General features: G+C 42.3%; 2 protein-coding genes across 3 annotated transcripts; one reads left to right on the top strand and one right to left on the bottom strand.

Moving 5' to 3' along the window:
• Window positions 1-854: 854 nt before the first annotated feature.
• Window positions 855-14,664, bottom strand: LOC140303703 (limbin-like). 2 transcript variants are annotated; one of them, XM_072382568.1, is made up of 23 exons: window positions 14,130-14,664; window positions 13,773-13,848; window positions 13,385-13,566; window positions 13,231-13,287; window positions 12,916-13,102; window positions 12,700-12,800; window positions 12,540-12,605; window positions 12,268-12,402; window positions 11,938-12,077; window positions 11,425-11,749; window positions 11,045-11,284; window positions 10,680-10,855; window positions 9,833-9,992; window positions 9,561-9,737; window positions 9,124-9,434; window positions 8,710-8,884; window positions 7,791-7,934; window positions 7,408-7,635; window positions 7,001-7,236; window positions 6,810-6,897; window positions 6,503-6,678; window positions 1,613-1,714; window positions 855-1,381 (listed from the first exon to the last, which is right to left on the bottom strand). In XM_072382568.1, the coding sequence occupies exons 1-23, from the start codon at window positions 14,358-14,360 to the stop codon at window positions 991-993; spliced, it is 4,104 nt and encodes a 1,367-aa protein (XP_072238669.1). In that variant the 5' UTR covers window positions 14,361-14,664; the 3' UTR covers window positions 855-990. The 2 variants fall into 2 exon arrangements, 1 of the variants encoding a protein (XP_072238669.1); XR_011915204.1 differs by lacking the exons at window positions 855-1,381; window positions 1,613-1,714 and having other exon boundaries at window positions 6,599-6,678; window positions 6,978-7,236.
• Window positions 14,665-15,023: 359 nt separating this feature from the next.
• LOC140303704 (evC complex member EVC) lies at window positions 15,024-22,232 on the top strand. The gene is made up of 20 exons (XM_072382569.1): window positions 15,024-15,418; window positions 15,514-15,630; window positions 15,743-15,844; window positions 16,224-16,447; window positions 16,540-16,624; window positions 16,704-16,802; window positions 16,941-17,069; window positions 17,159-17,320; window positions 17,474-17,690; window positions 18,382-18,530; window positions 18,713-18,811; window positions 18,903-19,115; window positions 19,281-19,390; window positions 19,567-19,768; window positions 19,994-20,218; window positions 20,327-20,462; window positions 20,668-20,770; window positions 20,877-21,003; window positions 21,115-21,211; window positions 21,884-22,232. The coding sequence occupies exons 1-20, from the start codon at window positions 15,239-15,241 to the stop codon at window positions 22,024-22,026; spliced, it is 2,919 nt and encodes a 972-aa protein (XP_072238670.1). The 5' UTR covers window positions 15,024-15,238; the 3' UTR covers window positions 22,027-22,232.
• Window positions 22,233-23,713: the final 1,481 nt, after the last annotated feature.

The raw sequence follows: 23,713 nt of genomic DNA, 5'->3' as shown, positions 1-23,713 counted from the left end.
AAATCAAGATCGATGATTGATCTTAGTCTGCTAACAGCGTCTCCGGTTTATTCAGCATTTGTCACAATTACTCTGTGGCTTGTCAATACTGAAAAAAAAAAATCCCCGAAACCAAAAATAATAGTACTAAAATAGTCTAAATTGGTCTTCAATCACTAGGTTGATCGGGAGGTTTAAGCTGTGCCAAGTAAAAGTTAAGACATTTTAGCATAAAATAGATTAATTGTTTCTATTTAATTTAATTTTATATTGTTTATTTAGTGGCACACCGATGAAAGACTTTGGAGAGACTATCTCCAATTGTGAACCAGTCGTGAAACGTGTTTGTGGGTCTATATAGTGAGAGGCCTACATGACTATTGGACCTTTACTCTGTTCTTATTCCAATAAGCTAAATATTCCTAATATAACTTTTTAAGATTTCAACTCTTCCCTCAGGGGAGACACTAGTTGAAATCACGGGCCTGGCAGATGTTTGAAGCAATGTTCAATCAGAATTTACTGCATTTGGCTGAAGTGCAGTCTTTTTCTCTCAATGTGAACCCATTAGGCACTCCTCATGTTACTCATATGTTTCTGATGATTTCATTTGTGTGCAAGTACCACTCCTGATGCTGACTAAGGAAAAAAAGAAAAGAAAGGTTCCTCTGTTTAACAGCTGCAACTCTTAAAATCATCCTTAAATTTGGATGTGTGCACTCACAAATTAAAACAAAACGTCTGTACTTTTCAGTCAATCTTTACTTTATATGAATGATAAACAAATAAAACAGTAACACGTGTTTGCGTCCAAACATTGCAGTTAAACTTGTTTATTAAGAATCTACAGTAATGAGAAGAAGACACAGGAGGTCAAAGTTTGAAGTCAGCTGCCTTTACTCGAAACAAAGCCAGATGCTACAGAAATGTGCCGCTTTTGCTACGTAACAAAACTATTGATTTATTTTGGATTATATTACGCCATATATCACCAGAAAATGCATGAAAATCTCATGGAAGGGTTGTTGGAGCCACTGAACCTTTCTTCAGATTGAGGAAATTCCTTTTCCTTTTCCTTTTAGGGACGTCCACGCTGTCACACGATTCAGGTGGATCTCGGAACACAAACAACCGCTCGCCAGTGGCGGGGCTGCCCAGTGCGCTGCAGGCGGAGGTCATGTCCTCCTCTGCTCTGCTGTTCAGTGCTTCCCTCGCTGAGCCCACCGACTCACTCTGCTGTTGTTTAACAGGTGCGGTTGATTCAAAAACAGGTTGTTGTGCTTTGGTGAGACCGTCCTGCTTCTCTCGGTCCTCGGCTACAGATGGTGCGGCATCTCCTGGAAAAAGCTGACGGGATCGGGGAAGCAGTTTTTCCATCAGGCCGTGCCTCTTTTCCTGGAGTCTGGGAGATTTCAAAGACAAAGGAGCTGTTGTTAGTGGGATTGGAGTATTTCAAGTGCTTACCTCACGGTGTCTCACTGCAGCCAAGCCACAAAACTCCTCTGATGAAAGGCATACTTCACTTTAATTTGGGATCTGTCAATAACGTCGGTGACCACTGATCTACGAATTAGTCTTGGGGATAGAGTTTAATCAACTAATAGAATTAAACACAAAAACATGTTGAACTGACCTCTCCGTTTCCACAGCACAGTCTGGCACGTTGAGCATATTTCTCCGCACCACATCTTCCCTCAGCTTGAAAGGAAGATCTCTGTTCAGCTCCCCTGCACAGCTGTTAAAAAAGTCATCAACACATTACAAAGCTATACAAGGGGCTTTAGCAAGCCCTAGCTTTTGTCTTAGAGAAACTCATTAGGAGTAAAGGAGATTAAACATTTGATCTCTTCCTTATAAGGGTACACCATCTCAGGCTGGTCACATCAATTAATCACCGCGGATAACTCTAACTGCAAAGCCCACAAGAGAAGTGTCCCCGAAACGTGGTCCAACTGTGGTGCTTTTAAAATATTGTGGCATGGATAATGTACATGGTATATGGAGCTGATACAGACACTTGGTCCATACACACTAACCCACAGATTGGGAGGAAGACGGACAGTATTGAAAACAAAGGAAATTCATTTTATTCCTATTTTCTTTAAATGAGACTTTGCGTTAATTCCTCTCATTATCCCGCCAGACGTGTAAACTATACTGCCAAAAGTATTCGCTCTGTCTTTACACGCATCTGAGCTTCAGGGACATCCCATTCTTAATTAATAGGTTTTAATATGACGTCGGCCCACCCTTTGCAGCTATAACAGCTTCAACTCTTCTGGGCAAGCTTTCCACAAGGTTTAGGAGTGTGTTTATGGGAATTTTTTAACATTCTTCCAGAAGCGCATTTGTGAGGTCAGACACCAATGTTGGACATGAAGGCCTGGCTCACAGTCTCCCCTCTAATTCATCCCAAAGGTGTTCTATCGGGTTGAGGTCAGGACTCTGTGCAGGCCAGTCAAGTTCTTCCACACCAAACTGACTCATCTAAGTCTTTATGGACCTTGCTTTGTGCACTGGTGCACAGTCATGTTGGAACAGGAAGGGAACATCCCTAAACTGTTTCCACAAAGTTGGGAGCATGAAATAGTCCAAAATCTCTTGGTATGCTGAAGCATTCAGAGTTCAGCTCCAGAAAAACAACCCCACACCATAATCCTCCCTCCACCAAACTTTACACTTGGGACAATGTAGTCAGACAGGTACGGTTCTCCTGGCAACCGACTGCCAGATGGAGAAGCGTGATTAGTCACTCCAGAGAACGCGTCTCCACTGCTCTAGAGTCCAGTGGCAGCGTGCTTTACACCACTGCAGCTGACGCTTTGCATTGCACTTGGTGATGTATGGCTTGGATGCAGCTGCTCAGCCATGGAAACCCATTCCATGAAGCTCTCTACGCACTGTTCCTGAGCTAATCTGAAGGCCACATGAAGTTTGGAGGTCTGTAGCAATTGACTCTGCAGAAAGTCAAACAGCATCCGCTGACCCCGCTTGGTCATTTTACGTGGCCTCCCACTTCGTGGCTGAGTTGCCGTCGTTCCCAATCATTTCCACTTTGTTATAATACTACTGACAGTTGACTGTGGAATATTTAGTAGTGAGGAAATAGCACGACTGGACTTGTTGCACAGGTGGCATCCTGTCACGGTACCACGCTGGAATTCACTGAGCTCCTGAGAGCGACCCATTCTTTCACAATGTTTGTAGAAGCAGTCTGTATGCCAAGGTACTTGAATTTATACACCTGTGGCCATGAAAGTGATTGGAACACCTGAATTTAATCATTTGGATGGGTGAGTGAATACTTTTGGCAATATAGTACATCAAGTTTAATACTGTTGAAGAAATGCTTTGATGAAGTAATTTAGTTTTCTTACTGGTAAACGGTTTCATGAAGCCTACAATATAGCAAGACTTCACATTCAAAATTTGCCATGTGCGTAAATGAACAGGCAACATCAAGTGACGTAAAATACGTGCGAGTGACATTTTCTTACTCCAGGTGTTGTATCCACCGTTTGTATGTAAAACATACAAACGGTGGATGGGAGCAGTTGTTTAAGTGTACTGAACAAGTTATGTGATCATTCTAAAACTTTATTTGTTGGTTTGTTTTATCTTTATCTTTCAGCTCCCCGAGGTTCACTGTCTAAAACGTCTCCTCTTTGCTGTCTGCTGTGTGTGTGACATTCAGCACAGCGTTATAGTTCGAATGGATCCCTGATAACGGAGGGAAAAACTACAGAAAGGAAAAGCTTGGACCGCTGCTTACTTAATAACGGTATCTGTTGGAATCAGAAAAGACGGTCATCAAAGACCTTTACATAAAAGTGCTGAGTGTGCTCATTCAGACATGAAGCCAACACGTTAAGATGTCATCACAGTGAGAGAATGGAGTTACTGACTGAAAGGGGCCCATGATAGAGTGTGTGTACTTGTGTTGCTCTGTGAGAAATAGATTAAAGTGGCAGTTAGAGGTCCAGTGTGCAGGATGTTGTGACACCTGGCAGCATAGACTGCAGATCTCAACCAGCTGAATACTTCCTGCAACAAAGCGAGTGTTGGATTCAGGAGATCAGCTGGACTTCCTCCCCGTCTGTAAATTCTTGGCAGTATTTAATCTAAATGTTTTAATTGCCACTCCGGTGGACCATGTTCAATATGACTCTGGTCAGTTTTGGGATCTTTCTGTGCTTATTTCCAAATGTACTGTGCACCCTCAGGCGAATGCATGTCTTGTGTCAGAGCTGCTGCTGGCTGATAAAATCTTTAATTACTTGCCCTTCATCCTCCACCACACGAGTCCCTCTTTTATTTTATGATCACCACCCAACTTGGTGAGCTTTAGAAAAAGAAATTTGGACATTCAGCTGCCGTGACCTTTTGTTAAGATTGAGGTAGGCTGTAGCTTAACAATGAGATGGCTAAAGCTTAATCATAGAAAACAAGGTGATGGATATGTGAGGATGAGCCTTAGCAGTGACTTACTAACAAAGCACAATTGTCTCCAACTGGACAGGAAGGTCGACTGAAGGTTCTGACTGAATACTGAAGGTATTATATTGAATGTACTCATGGATGTCTTTCAGATATTTTTGCTATTGTAAGTCAATAATAGAAAATTTTCTCTAACTACTGTCCAATGACGGGTCCCACTGTGTCTTTGGAAATAAATAGCTCATTTCAAGGTACTGAAAAACAAAATTCTTATTTTCACATGATCCTACACTTACAAAACCACAGTTAGTAATCTTGTCTTATACTTCTAATAACAGGATTCATCCTAAACTTTACACACCGGAACTTTACAATCAGAATCTAAATCAACATGGTCACATGACTCACATCAACGTTCACCAGCAGGGCTGCCTGAGCAGGGAGGACAGTCTGCTTCAGTTCACAGAGATCACTGACTGCCTCTTGGTTCTTTTTTTAGTGTAGCCGTTCACTTTTGAACACACATTTTTCAGACTCTGACTTTTCACTGTGAAGGCATGGTTTAAAATAACCTCACATGATCACGGATCTCACAATAAGCAGACCCTATGCTTAAGACTGAAGCCTACTAATCTGGTGAATTCTCTTCAACAATATGTGAAACGATTGTGGAGTGCGGTTCATTTTCTCCTCTGCGCACAAGTAGCAGAATCAAAAGCTGAAAAAGAGTTAAAAAAAAAACAAAAAAACGTGTTGCATATTGTTCCAGACAGAGCAATTTCATTCCCTTGTATTTCAGCCAGACAGCTTGATTCCTATGTGACCTCACGCTTGAGACATTATTCATCAGCAGAGTAATCCAAACTCAGCAGGAGACTGAAGATTGTTCCAGTGCATCAGGAAGAGAAGGGAATTAAATGATGAGTAAACTCATTTATCTCTCCATCTTGGCTCGGGGGAGAAGGACCCTTGTGGAGCCACATTAAAACGGTATTTCTTATTTAAATTGAAGACAATATTTGGTGATGGCTATGCTTCAACCAGCTGCTGCCCCCCCCATCAGTGGCTTAATTTAGAAAACTGCTCTGTTAAACCACAGAAGCTGAGTTGTTGAGACTTTAAGCTTGTAAGAAAAAGGACATGAAAAGTCTTCCGGAACAAGCTGTTGAGAGGAAGGAAACACAAACCAGCGGACGAGACAAGTGTATGACAAGAGAGTCCAAAAGATATGGTGCTGTGTACTTAACGAAGGACTTTCCCGGCATGCAGTAAATCTAAAGATCAAATTCTAATGCCTTGGATTTTTTAAGTATGAAACCGAGTTCTTGTATCATTACCACAGTTAATGGGGTGGTTCAGGACTTGAGTTAAGGACTGTGAAGTCTGGGACTTGGCATGTGGATCAGAGTAAGCAAAGTACTCCATCACAAAGTTTTTTTGAAACAGCTTAAATGTGCCAAGTTTTTTTATTCTTATTTTTTTCTCTCTACAAATATCCCATTTCCAGGAATAGAGGAAGATGTTTGACACGTGTGCAGAATAACAGAAATATTCAGAAATCAGCTGGTGTACCCCGTCTCCAGTTTCTGAAGAGACGCTCAAAATGTCTTTTCAGGGAAAATTCATACAACTGAAAAATAAATAAATCAATCTTTTCATTGATTGGAATATTTGACACTAGGCTGATCTGTTTTCAGGATTATTGAAAAAAGAAAAGAAATCCATTTTTACAGCACCACCTAAGGATGCAGTGCCAACTGATTTGAGATCTGAGCTGTGGGGGGTCTATTTGGCATCCTGTCATGAATTCCAATGTTTCTGGGTTTCATCCTTTTTGCTGCACACACACACACTTTGAAGGAAGAAAAAAAAAAAACAAGACTAAGTAGAGGAAGAGGAGAATAGCTTGCTAATCGCATCAGTATGTCAGAAAGAGTTTGAGAACAGCTGCACTGGAGAAAACTTCCCCTCCCATAAATCAAGACAAATCCACATAATGTGACCCAACACTGCATGAATATGTCATATAAAATCTAGACTTAGGAGAGATTTCAACAGTGTTTGCCAGTAAAATTCTGGTGCTTACCCAGCGTGCTCCTGCTCTCTAGAGGCTGCTGCAGGATGTTGTTTGGGGCAGAGGGCGTCCGTGATTGAAAGGAGTTCACTTTCCGGCAGTGTTGGGAGGAGGAGGCGCAGGGCTTCCAGGAGAACTTCAACGGACACCTGACTCTGTTTGACCAGCTGTGATGCAAACTCTAGATCCTGAGATGAAAAGCAGAAGAGGGTAACCGTAAGTACATCACACAGCATGAGCAAAGGAGGAAGGTCTTCCATCACTTGCACTGTATTAGTGATAATGCCAAAAAAAATCCTCTCCTAAAATGAAATAAGACCTGGTCGCAGTTTTCATAAAGTCTCTTGAGCTCCATTTGTTCTTTTAAATCTTCTTTGGCTTGATTGTTGGCAGTCATACTTTGAAACCTGAAAACAATAGAGTTTCCACGCTTAGAAATTCAATAGCCTCTGTCAACCCCAGAAAGAGATTCTTCATCACTCCTTACATAAAACAGGAAAGATGGCTGACCTCCCAACCATCAGTGCGGTGACCTGCTCACACTTGTGAAGTGCTTCTTGGAGGATGGCTGTCATCCTGCAATCTGACTGCAGCTGAAACACATCATCTCTCTTGCTGTCCTCCTCTCCCTCTCCCTCAGAGAGCTCTTGGTGGATTCTACTTGACGCTTGTCCATGCTCAGATGTTTGCAGGCTGTCCAACTCTGTCCTCTCCTTCTGAAGTTGTTGCTCTGCTTCCTCTAAGCCCTGTAGTGAGAGTCAAATTAACCGCAGAAACGCAGACAATAAACTCCCTGACAAAAGGTACTATTGCAAAGAAAACACGAACAATCTAGAGCTTAAAACGAGGTGACACTTCAGCTTGAATGCCATGCAATGCAGCAAGACAGAGGCTAATGTAAGTCAGTCACTACTTACCAAGCAATGGCTCTGTATAGTGTGAGTCATGTCCTGTTTCTCCAGGTTTTTTTTCTCTCTGAGCTGCTGAATCAGCAGGCTTTGCAGGTTGAGCGTGGCTCTGGAAGTCTCCAGAACTTTGCTCCGTTTCTCAGCCTTCTGGTACTGGACTGCAGCCATCTGCATCGCCAGGCTGTCTGCCTGAGAGCACAGTTCATCGTCTCTCTCCCTCTGCATCTCCTCCAACACCTACCACAGTTAGAAAGGACGACTTTCAGTTGTTTTCAGGGGGGGGGGTGGGGTGTGTCAATTGATGGGTTTGTCGTAGGCTACTTTGTACAAATATTACACCAATTTAACTTAGAGCAAAGGTAGCTGAAAATAAAGCCAAAAGAAGATGTTACCTTATTCATCACACCACTCTCCATCTCCTTCTCCTTCTCAAACAGCTGAATCCTGTCCTCAAGCCTTTTCTGGAAAAGCAGCACATCAGATGTGTCTGTTTTCTTTCTGGCCTCAGTGGTTTTCCCCTTGGATTGCATATTTGTCTGCAATAAACCACAATATCCACAAGAATTGTTGGGAAAGAACTCTGTGTGCACTGTTATGATATGATTAGAAATGAAACCACTCTGTGGGACCCTTTATTATTACTGAATAACAATGTGCACGCATCCAACAGCTACACATGTGAGGGCTGACAGCACTGTGGGTTGAACTGGCGATAACCGCACACCATTTCTCATCACGCTGAGACAACAAGAAAAGGCACAGTTATTCTCTGCTGTGGTTTAACATTTGATCATTTCCTTACTTTAAATAACTCTAAAATTAGTCATGTTGTTATTCATATTGAAAAAAAGTAGACGTGGAGATTTCTCGGGTCCTCTCATGAAATATCGTGTGGTTTGATTGAAAAACAAACAAAAAAAAGGTTTTTGTTACACAGACTCATGCTTTATATCAGAAATCGTTCACCCTTCACCATCCTCTAGGATTTTTGCAGTCCTGAAATGTACCTCAAAGACACAAGAAGCATGGTGAGAGGAGCAATCTGTGGGAGCCTGTTGTTCTGTATACATCGAGGAGTTTAAGATGCAGGGAGGTTTCGAGTGAAGGAAGCAAGGCAACAAGTTAGTACAATTAAAAGCACCCAAACTGTTAATTTCATTTCCACATAAAAGGATCGTGCAGAGCAAAGATGTTTTTTAAATCTATGAAACTTTTCTCAGGAGTAGCAGTCACTAGAGCAAGCAGCTCTAACTCACTGCCTCCTTAGGGGCATAAAAACGTGATTTCCGTAATGTGTGATTATGTGTTTACCATCTGTTCTTCGCTCTCTTTTCTCCATGTTGCCAGGGCGATGTGTATTTTGGTTCTGGAGACAGCGTGGGGGAGCACCAGACAGCGGTCTATCACAGACAGACACTTCTGAAACTCTAGTTTCATCCTCAGCCTCTCCTCTTCAGACAGAGTCAGCTGGGATAAACACAAACACCTAAAATGGAGAGTGAAAGAGAGGAATAACAGATAACTATAATTTGAATACAGATGAGAGTGTGAAAGCACCTTTTACCTTTAATCCCATTTATTTTGGCTGTCAATCCCCAACAGACGACTCAAAGAGCACTCACATTGTAAAAGTTTTTTACGTTCTAATTTTCTAACTTCGAAAGACACACTTTCCTGAACTTGAATCTGCTGACATGAGGTGACTGATGCTGCTGCACAACTGACCTGAAGAAATCTCTGCAGTGCGCCCTGAGCTCCTTCTGCTCCTGCAGCTCTTTCTCCATGGCTTCCTGCAGAGCCTCCCTGGTGCAGCTCAAGGTGCGTAAGGCGGCCTTGCCCTCCTGGTGAAGCTTTTCCTGGCCCTGCAAAAGACCACTAGTCCCCTGTCCCGTGGCCTGGCCTGGTCCTACCTCTGTTTCTACCTGTAGCTGTGGGTGTTTCACTCCTGGAGGCAAGAGTGTTAGGGCAGCCTGAGCTGCAGAGGGCTGGATGGATTTGATGTCAGCAATGGCTCCCTGGATCACTCGCATTGTCACCTACAGATCAAGCAGAGCACCGACTGATTAATCAAAAGCAGCCGTGCTTAGTTTGTCATTTCAGCTTTTATCTATATCCTTTTTGCACCGTGATTCAGTTGCAGTGTTTACTGTAAAGAGTGGCACCTTGCGGATGTCTGCTGCAGCCTCCTCATCCAGATTGTTAATGAGCTCTGCAAGCTCAAAGCTGTGAGCAGTCAACAAGTTCTGCCAACAGCGCAGGTGCTGTGCTAACTCTATCTTTTCCTCCACAGCTTTGGACATGGCTGACAAATCCCTCTGTCTCTGTTTGTGGACCCTTACCTGAAGAAGGCGTGAAAGAAAGAATTACTAAAGATGCCATGTTAATCTGGGAATATAGTGCAGAAATGTGACACGGTGAGACAAAACTTTCTCACCATGTCAGAGATAAGCTCTCTCCTCTTCTTGATCAGTCCACAGCGCATGGCTCTCCTCTCTTGGTTTAGTGTTTCATCCAGTCTTTGCCTTACCATCATGAGCTCTTTCTGGGCTTTTTCTTGCAGCTGGTCGATCTGTTCTGCAGGTATCATGCTCCCTCTGGTGGAGAAGACACAGAATGCCACATTAAAACACAATTATTGTATAACATGCTTGGGTTTATACCCAACAATGACTTTAAATAATAGAATACAAACACAACAACTGCGATTGACATACAATGTTTCTGTAACATTCTTTTCTTCTTTTTTTTTTAAGAATAAAAGTGGGAAAACCTCCACTTTGAGATTGAGAACTAGCTGACATGAAGTGATTTATTTTTTAAAATACAGTGCTTGGATTTATTTTAATTACAAATTCTACAACAGGGAAGGACTCAACTCAATTATCTATCAGACTTATTCAAGCTGCATTTTGACTTCAGAAACTTTTTCCAGGAGCTCATTGTTTGGACCCTGACCCCTCAATTTCTTCTGCAAAACAAGGGACTGATCAGTAATCCAGGGGAGATTTTCAACCCCAAAAATGATTTGGGCAGGGATGCAGTGCTTTTGATGACCTGGAATCTGCAAATTTCCAACTTTCTGTCTCAGCCATCTCATGATTAATCTCCATAATAGCTGTTGAGCTCTGTTGACTTGAAATTGTGCCACAGAAATAGTTGTTTTGGTCTGTGACGACATTGTTCAAACACTTCAATCAGTTGGGGAGCAGCACCTTCAGATGTAGAAATAATGTTTCTTTGCTTACGAAGCTCACTTAACCAGATAAGTACAATGCACATACCTCCTGATGTTAGTAAACCAGCTGTCCAAGTTGTTGGAAGTGCTGGAGAAGGTGTCAGAAATCAGGCCGTTGAGGCTGTGGAGGCTGTGCACCAGGAACTTCCTCTGTGCGCTGCGTTCAGCCAGCACATAACGCTGATTGGCAAGCACTACATCCAGCACCTCCTCCAGCTGATCCTGGTCAAAAAAGTTACATCACAGAATCCTTAATCAATTCATCATGTACATGACAATGTTTAACCACAAAGGTACATTTCTAAAGGAAAAAAAAACAAATACAAAATCCTAATCTCACATGCTGTCACTTGACTGGTTAACCGCTCTATCCAAAAGTCTCAAATTTGAAGATGAGCTTTGATTGTTCACCTGAAACGTGAAATACTCATGCTGTAGACTTTCTGCTGCGCCCTTCTCTAACTCGCCCATCCTTGTGGCCTCCTCCAGCTCCTCTAAGAAGATTTTGTGCAGCTCCACCCGTCGCCACTCAATAATCTGCCTCTGGACCTTCGCCGAGGCTTCTTCATGTCGGACCAAGAGGAAGCTCTGAAGCCGACTCTGGCTCAGCTTGTGCAGTTTCTCCAGGAGGACACTGCACTGGAGGAGCTCCTAGTCACAAAACAAATACACAGTTTGGTGATTTATCAGATCAATGTACTCTTTCTTGATGTCATTTTAAAACTGTTTTTTCTTTGTTTTCCTTTTCAGTGAATATCTAAATATCAAGGCACAGCCTTCATTCAGTCTACCTGTTGGTCAGCATGTTGACAGAGCAGCTCAGCATGGGCTTTCTCAGCAGCTTCTCTGTGATGCTCTGCTTCCATTTCTTCTCGAGTCTCCAGGTTACACTGACCAGCCAGGGCAGCCATGCGGGCCCCTCGCTCCTCTTTCAGGCGCCCCTCCATGCCCAGCAGCTGTCCATGGAGCACACTTAGCAGCCTCTGCTGAGCCTGAGCGCTGGCCTGGCCTCTTGATCGCAGGCCGCCAAGCAAGCAGGACATCACATCTTTGTAAATCTGAATCCGTGTGGCTTCCAGGTTACTGGTAGCGTGCAGCAGTGAAGACATTTCAAGGCTTCAAGGATTAAAAAACAAAGAGCAAGCAAAAAAAGGGGTTATATTGTAGGTTTTGGTTAAAATATACCATAGAAATCAGAAATACAAACAACTTCTAACTCACACATTAATTAGTAAGTAACTATAATGTTACATAATAATTCATTTGTGCACATTCTTTTATTCATTTTGGGTTGGTTCACTCACTTTTCCAGAGCCTGGTACATGTTTTGAGGATCCTCCAGCACCATGACATCCACCATCTTGTCTTCAAAAGTGGCCTCATCTTTGACTGTCTCACTCATGTTGCAGTCTGCGTACTCAGGGTCTGGATCACGTCGATTTCTCTGAAGCAAAAAACATAACATGAACTTGAATAACCTAGAATATAATAATACTGAGGCAGGGAGGAAAATAATGTTCAATGACAACATTAGGATCTTCACAGAAGAAATACACTTCATACGTGTGTTTTAAAAATCAAAAACAATAAAGATTCATTGTAATTATACACAATGATCTTTCAACTGGCATCACCTTCTGCAGGAGAAGGCTCAGTCTTGATCCGGGACCCGTCAGGTTCATGCCCAGGAAGCCCAGAGACATCAGCACCAAAGTGACAAAGAACCCAGCAACAAAGCCGGCAAAATGGACTCCATGGTTAGGGTAGATCTAGGATGGCAGCAAGATTTCAGGTTAAACCACTATCATAAACATAAAAAAAAAAAAAACTCGGAAATATTGCAAACAAAGACGTGATGATTAATCCTGCTGATCTGTCTCCAGTTAAGGAACTGTCTGATACGTACCCTGTCTGTAGAATTCACCCTCAGCGTCAGATTAGCTGTTAATGGGCCAAACATACTGACATCATTCTGTGGAGTGGAGAAAAACAATACACTGGGTAAAGTTACCAATAAGAAGGACTGACTTAGAAGTTAAGACAAGAAAAAAAATAAAAATAAATACCTGTGAGGCGTTAGAGAAGGTGAGAAAAGCAGGGAGATCAAGGACTTCACTCTTGTGACTCCGTATGTGAGCCGTATAGTTAACAACAACCTGGGATCCAGCTAAAAAAAGAAGTCAAATCAACGACATTTTATAAATAAGGGGAACAGAGTGCAGAAAGTTCAACTAATACATGGATTAGCAATAATCTTTCAAGACATTCTAACTCAGACATACCCAGCAGTGAATCGATTGCGAATGTCTGGTAACCTCTTTCCACCACCCTGCCTTCAGTTTTTAGGGGTACTATTCCAGAAATGGAGTCCCGGACGGCCACCTGAGACAGATTGGTGCCACCCACAGGACCCATGTTGTGGATCAGCAGGAAGAAAGTCAACTGTGGGGGATCGGTGTCGAGCTTCACCTGGGACCCACATGGTGAAAAAGGAAAGGAATGAACAGTCCTCAAAGTATTGACCCAGCAAAATAACTTGGAAATATGTGCACCGATAAAAAAAAATGGTCCAAATCCTATCTACGACATTCATGTACCTGTGCGCACTTGTGAAATTTGACCCCAAATGAAGAAGAAGGTGCCACACTCTGAACCTGCAGTCATTCAAACCATTTAAGAGAACAACTTACTTGGTGCATATTTCTTTAATTAGTCGTTCCTACAGTTCAACCAAACAACACAGAGACAAACCTGAGGCAGAGGGTGACGCGGGCTGTGTCTGGTGAGTGTGCTTCTGCTGTTTCTGAGGTGCAAGACGTTTGACACGTAGGTAAATGTAGAGTAAACAGAGTGTCCCCACGGACCAGCGGAGGCTGAAGAGGAGAGCGGGCTTCCTCCAAATGGCAACATGGGCCCATCAACCTCCATTGTGCCTGTCAGGCAAACATAGGATGCTTGTACAGCTTGAAAAAAACAACAACAACTGACAGTAACACCATTACTACACATAAACACTTACAGATAGGTATTACCAGTGTACCAACAGTAATACAACAAGGTGTACATTATGTTAGAAAACTAGCAGTATGAAGTAGTTCAGCTGTTGTCTGTGCAGACAGAATTAAGGGAAAGCTCAAACCGCCAATCCTGAGCAAATTCAAGTCCGCTGATTTCCCTCCTGGGTCATGTTGCATTGGATGGACAGTGCAAAGGCTCTGTCGGGGAAAAATGGACATTCATTATTATACATTTGACATGCCAGCATGTCACTGATGAATGTGACAAGTTCCATGACATCCCACAGACAGGCTTAAACGAGGAAGCCAAAGCACTGCTCGTCAAAATGTCAACAGCTACATTAAGGTAAAACAAAAACATTTTTAAATTTGGGCAGTAAATTATTTGCTGTAAATGACACCTTTACGAATCCAGCCTCCACCAAAAGACAGATGAGCATCAAACTGTGCTCTCAGAATTGGTTGATTGATGTACTCACCCCACGTTTCCCTGAGTAAAGAGGTGGTGGTGATGTGTGCCATGATGCACCCAGAGAGGTACCGTTACAATAAGGATAACCCTGTCCAGCCCTGTCCTCCAGGACACCGAGCAGCGTCACGTCGTGGCGGCAGCAAAAACGCACGAGGGGTGAAAACAGACCAGAAACTTGGATGTGCAAGAAAAATGACCATATCGTGAGCCTCTCCACGAATGAGTGCACCCGAAACATTCGCTTTAGTTGGTGAGCTACCAGCGAGGACAGCCGCTAGCTAACAGGCTGCGCTGTGTCTGCACGGTACCGCTGAGAAAGTCGTGAAAACATTTCCGAGGTTTTTCGCAAGAAACACCAACTGTAAGAGCGCTCATATGGCATAGAAACATCCTTGAATATCAACACGTAAGGACAAACCACATACTTCGTTTTACAGATATTTTTACGCGCACACAAGAGCAATAATCACCATAGCTGAACAAATACGGGGAAAAAAATCTCCAAAAGTTTGGAAGAACGGGACAACGGGTGACTCCTTCAAATGGTTGTCAATAGAAGCAAAATATACGATGTGGTTTCCGTCTAACCTTTTAACATTAAAAGTATGTGTATACAAGTCTGCTGGTTGTTTGGAATTACAGACACTTGAACACATGAATAGGCTAAAAAGACCTCAAACTTATTTTTAACCACTTTCTACACTTGAGCTAAAGATATTACGGAGGGTTCTGTGTGAACAATAACTAAAGTCGTGCTTTAATGCTGAAAATATTTACATGTGATTTCCGGTCCAGTTGGCAATATTTATCGTCTTGACGCAGCTGTGTACTCCTCTGAATCTCGGTCCACCCAAAACCAATGCGTTTGACGTTTAGGAAAAAAAAAAGTTTCTACCCAATAACTTTTTGCAAGTTTGCACGTCGAGTAGTGTTGACGAAAACAAAACGTTAAAAGGAACACATTAGAGGGAACCCGCGAGGGGGGGAATTAGCGTGAGAAGCTCAAGAACGTGAGCTCCAACCTCAGCCTTCATTGAGATGTTATCTATCGCTGGAGGGGCTAACATACAAAATACGAGCCTTCGTAGTTTTTCTACAATTTGAAGTCGCGGAGAAATGACAGCGGGGGAAGTGGCAGCGGAATGCGGCACAGATGTTTTGGTCAGTTTCGCCGAGTCGCTGCGTGTCTACACGGGACTGCTGACGGTGGCCACGGTGTGTGGAGGGCTGTCGGGAATACTAGCTGCTGCTCTCCTGTATGCCTTCTGCATGAAGCCTTTGTTACTGACGAGACAAGTGAGCACAGAACACACGGCAGCACTCTTGCTATCCATTCAAGTCACCACGTTGATTCCTGATCGCGAACTCTGTATTTTCTTGCTTCCCGTTAGTGTTACAATGCAAGGAGGCTGCTTGAGCCCGATGATCGGGAAAAAGAGGGTAACAACCAAAGTGACTGTGTCAGCAACAGCAGAAAGGAGGCTCTAAGTGGTACCACTAATGACAAAGTACTACTCTTTGTTACTACCAAACACTGTGTGATTGTTACTACCTGAATGACACAGTAACACGTTACCTGCCTGATTAACTTTCAAAGTTCTCACGAGCCTTATTTTTCAGTTGTTGATTGACCAGGAGATGAAACATCCGCCCATCAACAGTGATGTGGCTGCATTTGCATCCAGGGCAAAGGTGGTTTACCCCATCAACCAAAAGTACAGAGTAAGCACATGCACAAAACTTATTCCTCAGATCCTGTCTGTGTGTGTGTTGTTGTCTGTTGTGCACAAATAATAGCAAAGTGTTGAGTTTTGCATTTGGACAAACCACAGTGTGAGAACCAAGCCAGAGGGATTCTGCTTAAAACACAGTTCACTGCAATCTGTTGAAGGAGTGCAAACGGCGGCGCAAATGAATCTTTTCAGGTTTTACACAGTTATAAGGGATGGTACATTTGCTGTTGAGGACAGTATTCAATCTACTGCAAAATGCATAAATAATATTAATAAAACCAGGGAAATCATATCTACGGGCTGTGTGTATTATTTTTAAATTCTGTGGTAGGTTCAAATCTTTTCTTTCCTTCCCACCTACCTGTCAGCCTTTAGCAGATGGCGCGTCCAACCCATCGTTACACGAACACTCAAAGTTGCCAGAGATGCCTAATGAAGACTCATCCTCCTCCGTGGATGGAGAGTCCCTGAGCCAAGAGCAGGACAACGACGACAGCAGTCGCTTCATGTCCAACTCGCTGATCCCCAAGAGTCTGCAGAACCAGAGTTTCACCAGGGTTTCCCACTACCCACACACGCTGACACAAACAGGGTAGGAGCCTATGCCCCCTCAAGTCTTAGCTTTAACCACATATCATGACATCAGGGATCATTGTGCACATATTGTCTCTGCTGTCTCCGCAGTTTTGAAGGCAGGATCAGCCTTTACTGTTTGGCCCTGCAAGATATTCAGCATCATGGTTCTCAGCTTCAGGAGGAAAAATATCTGGTGAGCTTTTCTCATTTGTGATGTAGATCTTAAAGTGTGCCATTTTTTTATTTATTTCATTTTTCCGTTTTGCGTCTAGATGTTTCTTCAGATGGTGAAACTGATATTCAGCTGTCGGTTTCCAAAAGACAAAAAAGAATCGGACTTCACTAAGAGCATTCTTCAGATGGAAGAAAAGGTAAGCAGAAGTCTGTTTCTCATCATGGCATTTTGCACAGGATATAAATACATACTTGCGTTTCAATTTCTATTGCAGTACCCAATTTTTGGAGCTTGAGATTTTAAACCATAGGAAAATATGTCATTTTTCGTTAAGGAACTGAATGAGTTGAGGAAACGGATGCCAACAGGTCAAACTGTCAGTGAGAGAGGTCAGGACACTGCTTGTTCGCTGGAAGAGATTGAGAGAGCTCAGAAAGATCTCCTCGAACGCAGCCTTCAAACGGTAAAAGGAAAGCAAATTATGCCGCAAGTGTTCTGAATCTAATAAATCAACCTCATCTACTCTGACAGTCTCTTCATGTCTCTTCACAGTCCAAAAGTTTCAGCAGACAGGTCGAGAATTTGTGTCAGCTGCTGCTGAACAGGGCCAGCATTTTCCCTCCAGATGAAGCACAGAATGCTATTCTCTCTGTCATTCAGAGTCTTCTTTTAGTGGAGAACAACCTGATGAAGTTACAAGAGGCTGATCTTAGGGTAAAGCAACACTTGTTGGTCGGCATTCAGTTCACTTTGATTCCCATCAATTGTGTAATCATTTACGTGCCTTGTTGGGCTGATTATGAACCACTTGATTCTGAATACATCTGTTTTTTTGTGTGCCCCCCCCCCCCCCCCGCAATTTCTCAGAGAACACAGGAGAAGTTGTTGTGGTGGGAGGAGTTGATGGGGCTTGTTCAGTCACAGCCTGCCTTGCTGAGGTGGGAAGTGACACTGAGGCAGGGCTTGATCGCTACAACACTTGAGCAACTAACAAGCGATGACATCTTGAAATTTAGCCACACGGAACAGATACTTTCAGAGATTCAGGCCGCTCTGACCGAGGGCCTTCAGCAGTGCACTGACGGTAAGTTGCACAAAGTGAAAATGGTGTCAGTTGATTTCAATGAGCTACTGCGACAACAAAATGTAATGTGCATTTTAAAAATGACCGTGGCATGCCAACGAAATATAAATGCCAAAGAGAAAAATGTGGAAAAGAGTCTTTTATTACACTCACTTTGTTTCTAGCAGTGCTTAACATTTAGCCTACTTTTCAAACTTTAAAGACGTAGTCTCCCAAAATAGACCATTTTCTGGGAATCCTCTTTAGCTCCTTGAATAAGGCCAAGTTCTTTTAGGACAGAACAGATTAATATGATGCCTATTAATGTGCTCTAGACTCTCTTTCAGCTTCTTTTAGAATGAAACTGTCCTGCCTGGCTTAGTGTATAATCAGTGACATGACAACAACATTTGAATATAAGCAGTATTTACTGTTCTTATGAGAGAAAGTTTATCTTACTTTTGAACTCGCATTCAGTGACTTTAAATGACTAATCTATGATGGATGTGGTTAGTTTCATTAGAATTGGGAGCTATGCTGCTATGGCAAATTGTTTGATATTAAGATGTATTGTCACCTGTGAGTTCAACTTATTTTTTGCAAGAAATAAATTAGCATATATTGAATTATTAGCCAGATTCATTTTACACACTGTAAACATTTTAGTAACCCTCGATTTGGCTCAGGTAGAAGTTCAATCTTTATGTTCCAGAGTGCATGAGGAAGACAAAGGAGCTGGTGAACGAAAAGTGCAACAAAAAAGAGGCCAAGAGGAAGAAACTTCAGAGGAGCCAGATGAAGGAGAAGAGCCGAGCCCTGGAACTGAGGCAGACTCACAGTGACTTGCAGGAGTTCACCACAGTCAGAACATTTTACCATACTTTACTGTGATGTGCGAATCAGTGATTACTGTTGAGACAAGTTGATTTGGGTGTGACAGTTCTGCATTATAAGTATCTGTTGGCTCTTGAGTCTCCTCTCGAGTTGGACAAAAGATGCACTTAAACCTACTGGTTTGTAAATCTGAACAAACTCACCCACAGCTGTACCAGGAGTTGTTGACGAAACACATGCAGCAGATTTCTGACATGGACCTGCAGCAGGACAACAGGGCGGCTGAAGCCATCTGTGACCTTTCGAAGGTAAGAAATGAAATGCTAAATAGTTTATTTGTTCACATGCATGTATATTTGTGTTTGTGGACTATTCGTACGTGAAATGCTGTATCCTCAGAAACATCGTACCTATTGGTCAAAGAGGCTTGGGGAACTAGCCAAGGACATCTTTCTCACCTCCGTTCCTGCCCAGACGAATCTCACAGCTGAACACTGTGAGAAACTGTGGCTGGATCTGGAGCAGAGACTGGTAGCTCAGCTCCAGCACGCAGAATGCACCACCAAACAGCAGCTGGAGGACATCAGGGCTGGGCTGGATAAAGACAGACAGGTAGACACCATATGGTGGAACTAAAACATTTAATCAAAATCTTTCTTGGTGCTTAGCAGCTGTATTCAATTTAACATTGCCTAATTCTGACTAAATCTAATTCCATGATTTTGATTCGATTGAATTATTTTTACGTTCTCTAACTGAACCTTTTTTTTTTTGTAGGTGTGGAGAGAAGGGACTATTCTGGTGCAGGCCTGTCTGAAACATCTGGGTAAACAACAGATGAAGATCCTCCGAGCCATGGTGGCCAGACAGAGCTACACACTCAACAGGTTAAAACTGGATAGCCCTGTCACTATTTATGGCATATACATAAAGGTTGATTTACATTAACAGCAGATTTCCAAAGTAGTCGTCGTCTAAGTGGCCATGCCTTCTGATACAGCATGTGCATACATCTTTATGAGTTATTTTATTAGAAAATAATGGACTGTGATTTTTATCTCAGTCAAATAGGGAGCCTAATAGAGAAGAAACATGAGCACCTTTTGGTGGTGGTGCAGAGGTACTTTATGGTCAGACACTTCAGTCTACACATGCTGAAGGAGATGAGGCTGTCCAAGCTGAAGGGACTCTCTCAGACTGATTTCAGAGCTCTGGTGATGGAGGATCCCAGCAAAGGCCTGTCCTGTGTTAATTCAACTCTCAAGGTGGGACATACACACACACACATATATATACATACATATATATATATATGTATATGTATGTATATATACAGAAATGCAATAGTTTATGCTGAAACTGAGAACCCACCTTAAGATCAATTCATAATGTATTAATAATTACTTCTGACAGTTTAAGATTCTCTGTCTTATAGACAGCACCTGTGAGGATATCACATCTCCTTAAACACTGTCTGTGTGTCCAAACAGAACAGTAGTGCCAGCCTGGGAGAGCGGCATCTCGGCCAAGAGAGCCAGCTTTTGGGGAATAACCTCCAGCAGGAGTTCCTGTCAGAGCTGGAAACGGCTACGGAGCTCCTTCAGAGCCATGCGCAGCTGGTGCTTGGCAACGCCCTCAGCCACGCCATCCAGCAGCAGATGGAGGCTGTGTCCACACAGTCAAAGGCTTCTCCTAAACAGGATGATGGCTTAAAAGTATGGGACTGGTTAAAGTTATCGGTTTGAGAGGATAATTAAATTAGTCTTTCTGTGCAGAAAATATTGCAGATCATATATTTCCTATTTGTTTTTTCCCCCTGTCAGCACCACTTGACAGAAGCTGCTGCAGAGAGCGTCTATGTGACCAAAGATTCTCTTAGTGAGTTGGTCCAAAGCTACTATTCCCACCTGCAAAACATTACCAGTAAACTGCAGCAGGATCAGTCAAACATAAACCCGGGTGAGAAGACCACATAAAACCTGACTTAAGTTGTTATACTTCGTATTAGCAAATGCTGCATGTATTAGATGTTAAATAGTCCAAAATGCACTGTGACATTTTGTTGAGGAGTTATTTATGCACTAAAATATATAAAGATGTATATCAATGAAATGTTCCATACCGCAGAGAACACATTAGTTTCCTTTTGTGAACTTTTTTCTAGAGGAAAATGAGAGAGAAGACCACAGTGCTCCGCTGAGAAGAGCCTTGCTGAGAGAACTGGTGAACTGGGGCAAGAAACCTGCTTCTGCTGAGTTTCAACAGAGGTAAAAAAAAAATTAACAAAAAACACTGGCAGTAATAGCAATTTTCTGCAAACTATCCTTATTAAAAGCATAATTTCTTCTTTGGCTTTGGTTTCTTATGTATTAGGGTTGAACTAAACAAAAGGAAGGTGTTGGAGGAGAGTGAACTGGATCAAGAGAGGATGTATGAGGAGTTGAGGCAGAAGAAAGTAGCCCAAGATCAAGCCATGGAGAGGATAAAAACACAGTTAATGGTTGGTATTCTGCACGTTTACGGTACTTATCAACTTGATGGTTAGTGAATGGATCTGTTTACAACCCTGCACTGATGTTTACTCTAAGCACTGTGTTGCTGTGTCCATTAGGAGGCAGAAGAAAGCTTCCTGGCTGAGCTGGCAGCTTTGGCCCGCATTCCTGTCCACAGACCAGATCTGGAGCCCAGTGATGAAGAAGACGACTTTGGTAAGCATCCTTACCCCGGAAACTGAACATACACTGTTGGGCATGGACACATGTTGACACTGACACAAATTTAAAAATGTTTTGCTCTGTACAAAAACTTAAAACAAAGTCATAGTCATGTCATGAACATGGACTTAAAGTGTTGACTCTCAGCCTTATTTTTTAGGGTATTCACAAGGTTTTAATAATTACTGCTTGTTCATTTTGATACTGAAAAAAAGCTTTTCCCCTTTGTGATGCTTTTCTGGGGTGTTCTGCCAATGCCTTCAGTTGTTATAGTTGTTATTTAGTTTGTGGGTCTCTCTCTGTCTTACTTTTGTCTTCAGCAGTGAAATGCAGCTCAGTGAGGTTGAAACAAAGTGACTGAAGCTGACAATGCTTAATGCTTTATTTGCTTTATAAATGATGAAGGAATTACATCTGTCCACAAAACAGCCTTTGAGTCGCCCGTTTTTTGTCACTGAAAGTGAATGTTCTGCATGTTGAGGAGCAGTGATTTAAATACTCAAATTACAGCTGAGAGTCTGCACTTTAGGCTTTTATTCTTTTTTTTTTAAACAGCTAAATTATTTTTTTTTTTTTAAGTTGTCATTGTATAGATATTTCCAGACCAAAATGCATGTACACTGCACCACTGTTTCCTGGTGTTTATCATGTGTTTTATTTTGGCAGGTGATCAAAGTACCGCAATACTGGACCTCCTCGCCATGAACCCCGCTTTAGATCCAGCCTTAAATCCATCTCTGACCCCAACTATTGTAACCCCTGTGGGGAAATCTAAACCGAAGAAGAAAAGAGAGTCTCACCTCAGCTGAAATATTGACATAAAAATGTGGACATCCATACAGTAATACTCTGTAAAAATGTGCTTTTATTTTTGTTTTTAACTGTTGTTTATGACCCTGCTTTTATTTTGATGATGCCAATGTTCTCTATGTTACCCTCTAAATCACTGAAATTTTACGCTCTAATGATATCTACTTTTCAGAAAATGTACCATGAATTAATACTACTTTGAAAAGTAGCAAAGCTAAGATGTCATCTTTTGTTTATTCTTTTCAACTGGCTATTAAAACTGCAGTACAGCAGGCCTGACAGTAATGCATTACTGTCCAATACTTACACCCATACCATGCCTCATTCACTGCATTGATTCCTGAGTGCATGGGATGATGGACGCCCTCCTCTCAGCGAGATGTTAGATGAATTAGAGATGTCCTTCCTGATTGTAGCAGAGTGCTGCTACTCAGCTATGAAAGCCTCACCCTTCTCTGGCTCTAATGGGGTTTTAAGTACAACCCTTTATGGCTGATAATGCAGAGTAATGGTGAAAAGTATGGGAGGGTTGAAGTCTGCCAGACAGCTCTGTACACAGCAATCTAGTGAACAATTTAGCCCACACCAGGCAGTTTCCTGTCAGTGTGGTGTTTTAGGTGTTTCAATTAAACAAACATCAATATTTAATCTACCCTTTAATTGCACGCTTGGCTTGCGTACATAACCAACTAATGCTGTTGCACCCTGAGAAAATCTGCTCATGGTCCTGACCCACTCACACATGTGAGTTGCCTGCCAAGAGTGTATCTGTTCTCCACTTTATCTATTAGAAATGCTGGCATACAATTGACTTTGCAAGTGTCGTCGCGGCTGATCTGTGATGAAGGGAAGCCGTTTGGATGTATTTTGAGGTCCCTTAGGGGACAGCAGTGACTTGTGGGAAGATGACCTGATTTCTAATTTTCTCCTCTCCTGCCTCGGTTCTGGGCTAGTCACTGCTACTAACAGAGAAGCGGTGAAAGGAATGTAAGAGGATGAGCTGACCCTGACTTTCTTGGAGTATGGAGCCACTGTTATTGTAATTGTAGATTCTGTTGATGGATATAGGTGCGGCTGTAAATCTCCCTCAGTAGATTCAGGTAAGTGGGAAAACTCGCAGGCTTACCTTTGCCTGTGCTACACCAGTAGAGAGATATTTATAGCCCAAATAGGATTTGCAGCCGTGTTGTGTCATTGTAATATTCACAGCTGACACACAAACAGAAACTAGCTTTGTCTTTTACGAAAATGGCTTTTTTTTTTATCTCAACCGCCTTCAAATTACAGAGTAACTGTATATATATATATAAAATTACTTTTATTCTTACATTATTCGTACTTATTAATTAAAGTGGCAGGTGTGCCCTGGAGCGGTTGAAGGAAAATAAGTGAATTAAAGATGTCCAGAGAGGTAATGATGTGCGCAGTGTGTCGGCGTCATCAGATCAGATGACCGGTTATTTTAAGACCCCAAAATAAGGTCGCTCCAGAATCACTGGATTTCACTCCAATTCAAGCTACTTTCATGCTCAAACATTTTCTACTAGTTGTATGCTTACTAGGATCTCTGAATCAGTACATTTTAATTCAGAGAAACGTATAGTGTTGCCAAATCAAATAGAAAAATTGTACCGATTGCAAGGTCAGTAAGGTATTAATAATGGGAGAATAGAATACGTTAATAAA

This window comes from Leuresthes tenuis, unplaced genomic scaffold (genome assembly GCF_036924035.1).
Source record: "Leuresthes tenuis unplaced genomic scaffold, fLeuTen1.0.hap1 SCAF_3, whole genome shotgun sequence".
NCBI classification, from domain to species: domain Eukaryota; kingdom Metazoa; phylum Chordata; class Actinopteri; order Atheriniformes; family Atherinopsidae; genus Leuresthes; species Leuresthes tenuis.
This window is presented reverse-complemented; position numbering and strand designations above follow the sequence as displayed.

Coding starts and splice junctions, on each gene's coding strand:
- LOC140303703 (XM_072382568.1), bottom strand. CDS start 14,360: ATGTTTCGGGTGCACTCATTCGTGGAGAGGCTCACGATATGGTCATTT. Junction 8,885..9,123: donor CACTGCAGAGATTTCTTCAG/GTCAGTTGTGCA, acceptor TCTCCATTTTAG/GTGTTTGTGTTTATCCCAGC. Junction 7,935..8,709: donor AAGAGAGCGAAGAACAGATG/GTAAACACATAA, acceptor GGTTTATTGCAG/ACAAATATGCAATCCAAGGG.
- LOC140303704 (XM_072382569.1), top strand. CDS start 15,239: ATGACAGCGGGGGAAGTGGCAGCGGAATGCGGCACAGATGTTTTGGTC. Junction 17,321..17,473: donor TACAAGAGGCTGATCTTAGG/GTAAAGCAACAC, acceptor GCAATTTCTCAG/AGAACACAGGAGAAGTTGTT. Junction 18,812..18,902: donor CCATCTGTGACCTTTCGAAG/GTAAGAAATGAA, acceptor CTGTATCCTCAG/AAACATCGTACCTATTGGTC.